The sequence below is a fragment of the Cornus florida genome, unplaced genomic scaffold, assembly GCF_030987335.1.
Source record: "Cornus florida cultivar Cherokee Brave unplaced genomic scaffold, ASM3098733v1 CherokeeBrave_3.0.0_Hap2_Chr06, whole genome shotgun sequence".
NCBI lineage: Eukaryota > Viridiplantae > Streptophyta > Magnoliopsida > Cornales > Cornaceae > Cornus > Cornus florida.
Window position 1 is genome coordinate 55026565 of NW_026775576.1, and position 10961 is coordinate 55037525.

A 10961-nucleotide genomic window follows, 5' to 3' on the forward strand; every position below is an offset into this window, starting at 1 on the left:
TCCTAACTCCGACTATGAATGAATAGTCGCTTGCGCGACTGCAATAAACATTTCTCTTTTTTCAATTTGAAGGTTTAAATATTTAAAAAGCCCTTGTAATAAATATTTAAAATAAAATAAATATTGGGGGTTTTATTAAGGGTATTTTGGAGTTTATATATATATATATATATATATATAAACAATTTATTCTGAATTTTAAATATTAGGAATTTAGATGCACACATAACCTTATTTTTTAGTTATTAGGAATTTAGAAGAGAGCTTCCATATATATATATATATATGCAAATTTTAGACGATATATTTGGGATTCAAATCATATGAAATATAATCCCAATTTTAAATTAATAAGGCTGAGTTGGAAATAATGGATTCTGTGTTTTGGAATTAAATTTCAAAAATTTAGTTCAAATTACATACTCCTATTTTAGGAATTCAAATTCCACTGAATCTAAATTTATTATGCTGAGTTGGAAATAATGGATTCTGTGTTTTGAAATTTAAATTTTAAAAATTTAGTTGAAATTACATACTCCTGTTTTAGAAATTCAAATTCCCCCAAATCTAGGCATTCCGAACACAGTCTTAATATTTCACCAAAAAAAAAAAAAACGCGCATAGCGCCTATTTTTAAAATTTCATTATTTTAAGAGTGGTCTGACATTCGAAACTCCAAACAAAGCCAAAGAAATCACAATATTCACGAGTAGATTCTGGCTTAAATGCTGATGAAAATTGAACGCAGAAGATCTGCTCGAATTGCTTAGCGTGCCATCATCTGCAAGGGTCAGACTGGCTCTGGCTTAAATACTGATGGCGACGCAGATTCTCCTAAGCTAAAAGAGGTAACTTTCTCTTTCCCTCTTCCTACACATACATATTATAATCATGACATATTTTATTTGATTTTGATTATATAGTGAATCTTTTTGCTGAATATTTTGTTGATTATTCTAGATAGTTTATGTTATGAAGCACTAGGCTTTTTTTTTGTTAAATTGATGCGTCTATGTATGGATAAATTGTAAAATTTCTGGTTGATGCATACAAGCTGCTCGGATAAATGCCCAACTGAAGTGATGGGGATTCTTGGGATGTAGTTACATAGGTGATTGCCGTTTTTAAAGTTGTTGTCTTGGGGGGTTAGGTTCCTGAAATTGATTAACCAAATCCTTTAGGTTACATTTTATGGTACTTTTTGGTGCTGTGCATAAGCAAACTTGTTCGAAGCATATCTAATGCAAGTTGGCAACTTAATTTTTTTTTTATGTATTAGTTGTTATTCATATTAATTCTTCTTTAATTATTTGAGGAGTTAAAACATGGGTATGGTGATTTTCGGGTCAATACTACTTAAAAACATTAGTTTTCGGTGAAAGCCTTTGGTGACACCTTTTAACCATGTACTACTCAACTCTGATTGTGTGCATACTCCTATCATTTTGGTTTTTGATGAAAGTGATGATGTTTAAATGTTTGAAAGGTATTTTATTTTTAATTCATGTTATCATTTGTTTTCCTATATATGTTCTCCATTAAAGAAGTTGCAAATAGCTGAAGCAATTATACTACTGGGAATTGTAAGGTTGTTATCTTCTTTTCATGGAGCAATCATATTTAACATTCTTCTTTCATAATAGAATATGCACATAATAGAACGATAAGGTTGTGGGCTTTGGCTTTTATTGGGCCACCCAACAATAACTACCTGCTCCATTTATAAAAATCGACATCTATTTTCCTCTTATTAATAGCCTGATTGGACAATGTTTGAAATTTGAAAAATTGTAGTGTATTTCATATTTAAACTTTTTTTATAATTAATTAAATTTTTATTTAATTCTAAATTTATGTCACATCAAATATTAATTCAGTACTTTCAAATATAGTATTAATTTATTTATTTTCTTAGCAAATAACAAATCAAATGATAAATAAGGATCAAGATAAACTCCTAAATCAACTAAAATGTGATAACTTAGAAGGGTAAATCAATTGGGATGTAGGCAACAAAGAAAAATCAAAAATTAAAAATCAATTGGGATGTGATCCAAAATAGTCAATTGACAACCAGCCTTCTAGAGAGCTTTGTCACAGTCTGAGCCTATTTGAAAAACTGTAATTCTGAATTCTATTATGAAAGATAGCTTCATAGTGTTATAAATTAGATATTTAGCATCTGCAATCCTTTGAGTTCCCATAAAAGTCAAAAGATTCTAAAATGTAACCTAAAACTCAGAATTCATGGATTCCAACTGTACTTCATGTGCTCTTACATCTTATTTTTGCGGATTATTTGTGTCATATTGTTCATTAAAAAATTAGTTGGATAGTAAACAAGTTTTGGAGAATGTGAGTGTCATTTTCTTAAAAAAAAATAAAAACAAAAAGGAATGCGCAATATTATTCTTTCAGATCATCACAGTTCACTATTTCACATGTTTTATTTTTTTCTTGCTTAGATATTATAATACAATTCTTTCTCAAAAGCATTTCAACATCCGACAACTCAAGTACTCTTTACACCTCACATGTCAAGCACTCTTACATCCTCCAACTCAAATCACCTTACAGCGTAAATACTCTTATCACACTTTTGAGGATAATCGTGCTATTAAAATTTGAGTGGATTTTAAAAAATATTTTAAGGGGGTACATATCGTTTCTTGAGAAAAATGCTAACCATTCCAACTTGTAATCCAGGTATGTTACCAAGCTAGTTTTAAAAAACTTACTATGCAGTTTCTTTTGTTAGTGGACTCTACTTGTGATCCCTCCTTACCAATTAGTGAAATTTTAAGTGTAGTCTGCTTACAGTTTTGATATGTATACCACAACTCTTCCTTAAAGAAATTGGAAGAAATAATATGAGAAATGCGATGGTATCAATTGGAAGGCTTTTGACTCAACAAGTGAAAAGTATATACATGTGTGTGTATAGAGTGATTGGGGGCGAGAAAGGGAAAATCATGTAAAATAGAGAAAAAGAACTTGAATAAATACACAGTTAGTTCTCATGTCAATAGGCGATTTGTTAGTTTTTCAAAAGAAAAGGGGGCTTTGTGGAAGATAGTGATTTAGTTACTTTGCTCATCATCATTTTCAAGGTTACTCTTGAGAGTTTAAGCGCACTAAGGCTTCAAATTTAAAAATCAATTTTGTAATATGCTATTTATGATATGAGATTAATCCATAAGGTGCATATCTGTTTGGAGGATGGAGTGGTAATTCACTGTGTGCAATATGAATGTATCCTTGTGGAATTACTTTGGTAATATTACTACAATTGAGTTTTAACTGTTTCAGCCACTTAGGTTTTCTGTTAGTTGACAATGCCTTCACCTCCAAACAGTATTACATGTCAAGTGTGAGTTGCGCGGTGCAGAAGTGGTTTGTTAATTTAGTGAAATTAGATGTTCCTAAGACTTAGAGGAGGGTGAATAGGTTTTCTTGCTCAATTTTTATGATTGATTAATAACCCACGCCGATTAATAGTTATATCCAAACCAATCACAAAATAAACAATAAAGTAAAGCAAGTAAAGGAAAGAACACACTATATTTTTGTAATGTGGAAAAACCTCATCAAGGAAAAAACCATGGAGACTAGCCATCTCTGGCAAATCATTCCACTGTGTTAGAGAAAGAGTACAACTAGTTTCGTTTCCTTCGAAACTGTTCCCCACTCGTAATGCATTGGAAATAATCCGAAACACCATTCCATGCCAACGTAATCGCCTCACGATGATCTTGCCCTCCTATCACTCACTAATGCAAATATGTAAGGGAAAATCTGCTGCTCTGATTGAATTGATATAGACTTTGAAAATCCCTTTGATCAGATGAAGAGTATCACCTAAAATTCTCACATGTATGTGTGTGCTCTCAAATATAAAAATGTTTTTCCCTCAACTCATCAACTGTTTCTCCAACAATGGTGTGTAAAATATTTTATGTGTTTTTCCCCAAAGTCTCTACATGTGCTGGACAAAAGTTGAAATACTTAAGGTAGTACAAATAAAAGTGGAAAAAGTGATGTTAAAATCCAATTTGATGTCCTAGAATTTTGGTGAAAATAGTAATCAAAATTTTATAAAAAAAACATAGAATCCCGCATATATCTGGTTAAGTCCAACTGGTTAGTAAATTTATTTATTTTTGATAAGTCAACTGGTTGGTAATTTTCCAACCCGTTGGACTGTGCAGGTAGGCAAAAGTGCCCAATTCCCAAGAGCACTCCAATCCGTTTGTAATTTATTAACCCGTAGGACTCTACAGGTAGGTAAAAGTGTACAATTCTGGAGAGCACTTCAATCCATTGGTAATTTGCCAACCTGTTTGACTTTTATGGATTATTGCGAATTCTGAGAAACTCCAATGCATTGGTAATTTACCAACCCGTTGGACTTACAGAAAAAATGAAAAATAATATTTAAAAACAATTTTTTTCGAAGTCCCAATCCAACCAAACTTTTTGTGCATTGTGTCCTCACTCACATACTGACATACATACCTAATCTAAATGATGTATTCCTCTAATTCCATGGTATTGAGATGCTTGCTATTCAGCTCCACGATCGAGACCCAAAATAAATTAAAATTGCAACTCGATCAACAAGTTTTGATACCGAAATTTGCCAACATTAAAAATAAACGTCTCACACTAATAACTAACACTGGTAGCCTAACCCTCTTAAATAAGGATGATAATAACGATGCATCATGTCCATATTTTTCCTATTCTCAAACTACTTATTGCATTGATCTAAGAAGTTGTAAGTGGAACACATTTTTATTATCTTAGATTAGATATACATGATCCAATTTTCTTTATGTAAAACTAGTTGTACTAGTGTATGATTTGCAACTAAGGGATCCATGTCAGAATTGTATATTGGACTGAACACGTATAGAAATTAAAATTCCTGGATGTTGAATTAGTGTGCTCCATAATTATTTCTTGAAATTAAATAGTGTAATTTTTTTAGAAAGTCTTAGGCTTTACCTTTGGTGAAGACCATAGCTAAAGAATTTTGCCCATCTTTGACTAGCATCCACTTCTGCATAGAGATTTATTTATTTTTTTTTAAAATTTGGTTAAAGGTGTTGCCTTTTTTAAAAAAAAAAAAAATTATTATGAGAGACGCATATCCTTTTAATTTTTGTTCTTTGCTTTCTTCAATTATGGATGTTCTACTACAAATTTCTTAGGTGAGCTCTTTTAAAAATAGTATAGGTCTCTTTTTCTTTTTCTTCTTACTTTTTTCGTTTATATTCTTGTGAATTTCATATTATGAGTTGGTTCTTTGAGATCCTTTTTGAAGTTGCATATTTTTTTTATAAAAAATAGTCCTTTCTAAAGTTGCTGATGGCTAGAGTTAATAGTATCTCCCATTATTTCAAGGTTGTTGCTTGTTCAAGTAGAAGAAAGATGAAAAAATAAGTGCACCTTTTCTTCTTGTAGAGGTCATATTCAACATCTTGATTTGTTTACCTGCTGAGGTTCTATGCAATGTGCTATACTGTGATCATTCCCTGTTCCATTAAAGTGCACACCTTCAAAAATTAGTTGATGGCCTCTTAATTGGAAGTTGCAACATTTCAAAATCGGTCTGTTTTGTGGAGATACGCAATTATGATATTCAGATAAGATAGTTAAGATAAGGGTTTCCTCTGCATGTTTTTTGGTAGTTGTGATGGTTTAGTTTTCTCTCACTGCAATGATAAGCGTATCTACTATGTTACGAATCCTATTACAAAGCAACTAGTGGCCTCCTCACCATTTTCTAATACATAGTGGATAAGTTCTCCTCGTATAACATATGTTCGCTCTACAAGGAGATACAAAGTGATGCTTATCATCCTCGATGAAAATAGTGATGATGTCTGTTTAATTAACTATGGTTACTGATATTGCCTGGAGATGTATTGATACTACACAATTGCCAAACTTTGATCATTGTTTGTTACCATCTGAGTCATTTTCTACCGGAAGGTATATTTATTTGACTTGTGATGGTGCTGCTCAAATTTTTGCTTTGCATGCTGAAGCTTTAATATTTCACCAATTTCTTGTTCCAAGGGTCTACCACAAGGCACTAAGTGGTAGCTATATAGAGTGGAAAATCTTTCTAGCTTTGGGGGCTCATTGTGCTGGATTTGTTTGGGAAGTTTGGGCCTTGACGGAATTGAATCAGGAGAGTGGACCAGGATTTTTAGCATTGACTTTAGAGGTCAAAGATATATGATTGAGCAAATATTTGATGTCCTGAATGGTGAATGGTCTCTAAATAATTATTTGTCAAAAAAAAAAAAAAACTTCTCTAGATCGTTGTTTGGTTCCTATTGTTTGGTTTAAAAATGGAGAGTTGGTGATCTTCCGTGGTGTAGATCCATTAAAATTTACCTTGTTTACAACCTGAAGACAGGTGAAGTTTCTTCATTTGTGGTAAGAAATTGTGAGAGACATAGATACGGATGCCATGCCAACAGCTTGGTTTCCTTGGAAGTCTCTTAGTTCCTGTCTTTTACCTAGATTCAAATTTGTTTTTCTATTTTTAATTTTATTTTTTTAACCAAAGGTGACGAGTACTGGTGTCCTGAGGAGAATTTTATATGTCATGACTTATTTTTTTCCCGAGTAGTTATCTCTCATTAGAGACAATAGCTCTATTTTTCATAAATTCTAGCAAGATTTGGTTTTATAATGGAATCATTTGTTTTTGGATTACTTCATCGATTCATAAGTTTTGTTATCCTAATTTTCATTTTAGAGCATAAATACACCGACCTTGTTCAATTGACTTGGGTTAACTTTACAAAATAGACAGTCTTGACTTTTTGAATAGTTATTATACTGACTAAACATATGTTTCTTTTTCATTACTATTGCTACTATAACTAATTGGACATGTTCTTACTAGCCTTTATTTAAAAGAACCTGTATCAATCAGGATGAGTTTAAAAGAGGTTTTGTTACAATGTTGCGTAAATTGTAAAATTTTTGGTTTTTGCAAACTAACTTTTCAATTAAATGCCCAACTGAAGGGTTGGGGATTCTTGGGATGTAGTTACATAGACTGTCATTTTTAAGGTTATTCTTTTGGTGGGTGGATCCTGGAATTGATACAGGGGAAAAAAACATTTATCCCTAAAACTCAAGCAATGATACAACAGCTTGGTTGAGGTATGGAACGTACAGCCGGTGAAGTGTCCGGTCACCATATGTGGCGACATCCATGGCCAGCTAGTACCATGACCAACTTGAGCTGTTTCGAATCAGTGGTGCTGCTCCCAACACCAATTACCTCTTCATAGTAGATTACGTAGGTCAGTTGAATTACTTGATATATATATATATATATATATATATATATATATATATATATATATTCTGTAATGTTAATTGAGGTTTGATTTTCTTCACATTGTGTTTTTTGTGGTGGATGTGATGTAATGTTAATGTTAGCTTTGCTTGAGAAGAGGAAATGTCATTATGATTACAACTCAACCATTTTTGGTTTAGTTAAGGGCTTTCACTAAGTTAATTGTGATCTTATGTTCCTTTCTGTTCCTATCAATACATCTCAAATTTGAGGATTATTTGCATCTTTTTATTCATTAAAAAATTAATTGGAGTGTAAAAATGCTTTGGAGAAATTTGAATATCATTTTCTTAAAAAAATGAAAGCAAGAAGGAAAGTGCAATGGCATCTCTCCTGAGTTGGATTGCACTTGTTTTATTTTTTTTCTTGTAGAGGGGATAATACAATTCTCTCTTAAAAGCACTTCCACAGCTCATAACTCAAGTACTTTTTACACCTCACACATCAATTACTCTTACATACCCCAACTCAAAGCACCTCACAGCTTAAATTCTCTTATCACCCTTGAAGATAATTGTGTTATTAAATTTTATGTGGGATTTAAGAATATTTTAAGGAGTTTTATTGTTTCTTGGGAAAAATGCTAGACATTCTGACTTTGTAATCCAGGTTAATTAGCGAGCTAGTGTTAAAAAACTTGCTATGCAGTTTCTTTTATTTGCGCATTCTACATGTGATCCCACTTTACCATACCAAAGTAAAAGTTTAAGAATGGTGTTATTCATTGTCCGCAATATGAATAGATCCTTGTGAAAGCACTTTGGTAATATTACTACAGTTGAGTTTACATAATTTGAGTCACTTAGATGCTCTGGAAGTTGACACTGTCTTCGCCTTTAAACATTATGACCTGTGAATAACTAACTTCGCTAGCCTATCCCTCTTAAATAAGGATGATAAGAACAATCCACCATGTCCATATTTGACCAATTCCCAACCTATTTATTGCATTTGTTAACAACCATATACTCCAAAAGCTCAAGCTATTAGAGAGGGTGAAACTTTAATATTTATATCTTTCAACTCGCCACCCTCACGTGTGGCTTTCTCTTTGGTCCAACACATGTTTTTTTTAATTTTATTAGGGTGATGGTGATGTTTAAACTCGAGGCCTTTGGTTCTGATACCATGTTAACAACCATATACTCCAAAAGCTTAAGCTATTAGAGAGATGCTACTTTAATAATTATATCCTTCTACAACATTAATTTCCGGGGAAAAAACTAAATGCATTGTTCTAAGAAGTTGTAAATAGAATGTATTTTTACTATCTTCGATATTCAGGATTCACTTTTTTTTTTTTCCTAATTGGTACTCACACACACATGCCTCCACTGAGGCTTGAACCTCTGACCTCCCTTTGGGAAGTAGAAGCTTGGTACCGCTAGGCCACTTGCCTGTTGGTATTTAGGATTCACTATATGATTTTCAATTGAAGCATCCAAGTCAGAGTTGTATATTGGATTGAACACGTATAGAAATTAAATTACCTGAATGTTGAATTAGTATGCTCAATACTTGTTTCTTGAAATGGAATAGTGTAAATTTTTTTTAAAGACTTAGGCTTCGCCTTTGGTGAAGACCATAGCTAAAGAATTTTATCCTTTTTTGGCTTCCATACAATTGTGTGCATAGATTTATTTTGTTGATTTTGGTTGAAGAAGATTTTTTTATTAGAATGGCATATCCTTTTAAATCTATGTTCTTTGCTTTCTTCAAGTATAGATGTTCTACTACAAATGTCTTATGTGTGCTGTTTTTAAAATAGTACAGTTCTCCCTGGTTGGTTTATTTATTTATTTTTTTAGATTCTATATTTTTGTGAATTTCGTATTATGAATTTGTTCTTTTAGATCCTATCTAAATATGCATTTTTTTTTTGGGGTAAAAAAATTCCTTTCTAAAGTTGCAGATGGCTGGAGTTAATCATATCTCTAATAATTTCAAGGTGGTTGTTTGTTCAAGTGGAAGAAAGTTGAAAAACAGCGCATCTTTTCTTCCTGAAGAGATCATATTCAACATCCTGCTTTGGTTACCTGCTGAGGTTCTATACAATGTGATGAGGTATGTTTGCCGAGAGTGGTATAATGTGATCAATGACCCTGGTTTCATTAATGCACATCTTCAAAAATCAACTGATGGCCTCTTAATCCATAGTTCCAACTTTGTAGATTCAGTTTGTTTTGTGGAGATAAATAATTGTGATATTCAGATAAGACAGTTAAGATACGGGTTTCCTCTGCACGTTTTTGGTAGTTGTGATGGTTTAGTTTTGTCTAACTGCCGTGATAAGCGTATCTTGTATGTTGGGAATCCTATTACGAAGCAAGTAGTGACCCTCCCGCCTTTATTTAAGACAAATCGTATATGTTCTCCTCGTTTAACATATGTTCGCTCTATTGGGAGATACAAAGTGATGCTTATTAGCCCTGATGAAAATAAGCACGATGTCTGTTTAATATCAACTGTGGGTACTGATAATGCTTGGAGATTGATTGAGACTAAACATTTGCCAAACTTTGATCACTATGCGTTATATTCTAAGTCATCATTTTCTACTGGAGGGTACTTTTATTTTACTTGTGATGGTGCTTCTCATATTTTTGCTTTGGATGCTGAAGCTGAAATTTTTCATCAATTTCTTGTTCCAAATGTCTACCACAAGGCAATAAGATGCACTTATATAGTGTGGAAAAGCTTTCTAGCTTTAGTAGCTTATTGTGCTGGATTTGTTTGGGAGCTTTGGGCCTTGACGGAATTGAATACAGGAGGGTGGACCAGGATTTTTAGCATTGACTTGAGAGGTCAAAGATGCATGATTGAGCAAATATTTGACGTCCCGAATGGTGAATGGTCTCTGGATCGTTGTTTGGTTCCTATTGCCTCGTTAAAAAATGGGGAGTTGGTGATCTTCCGTGGTGTAGATCTATTTAAGACATACCTTGTTTACAACCTCAAGACAGGAGAAGTTTCTTCTTTTGTGGTAGAAAATTGTGACAGATATAACACATATAGATGCCATGTCAACAGCTTGGTTTCATTGGATTTCTCTTAGTTCCGGTCTTTTGCCTAGGTTTGGAAAGCAGATTAATTGATCTCCACAGAAATGCAAGGGTCCTATATATTGTCCTTCCTTCTTCATGGTTAGGGATTCAGTTTTGTTTTATTTTCATTTATTTATTTTTTTGAACATTTGTTACCCAAATGTGATGGGTACTGGTATCTTGAGGAGAAATCTATAGTTACCCTGCTTATTTGTGGGTCCTCTTATATATGTCATGACTCTTTTTTTTCCAAGAGCTATTATCTCTCATCGGAAACAATTTCTCTACTTCCATAAATTCTAAAAAGATTCAGTTTTATAATGGATTCATTTGTTTCTGGAATACGTCATTGATTGGTAAGTTTTATTATGCTAGTTTTCATTTTAGAGCATAAATACACTGACCTTGTTCAATTGACCTAGGTTAACAATACAAAATAGACTTAACTTTTGAATGGTTATTCTACCCTCTGACCACTAGTTTCACAATGTATTTTCAACATGTATTGGTTTCTTTCTCTTTACTATTGC

At 32.7% G+C, this 10961-nt stretch overlaps 1 protein-coding gene across 1 annotated transcript; it reads left to right on the forward strand.

Annotated features, from left to right (window-relative positions):
- Positions 1–415: 415 nt before the first annotated feature.
- LOC132311554 (F-box/LRR-repeat/kelch-repeat protein At2g27520-like) lies at positions 416–10756 on the forward strand. Its single transcript, XM_059809493.1, has 2 exons — positions 416–848; positions 9294–10756. Exon 2 carries the CDS (start codon positions 9300–9302, stop codon positions 10440–10442), a length of 1143 nt encoding a protein of 380 aa, XP_059665476.1. The 5' UTR covers positions 416–848; positions 9294–9299; the 3' UTR covers positions 10443–10756.
- Positions 10757–10961: the final 205 nt, after the last annotated feature.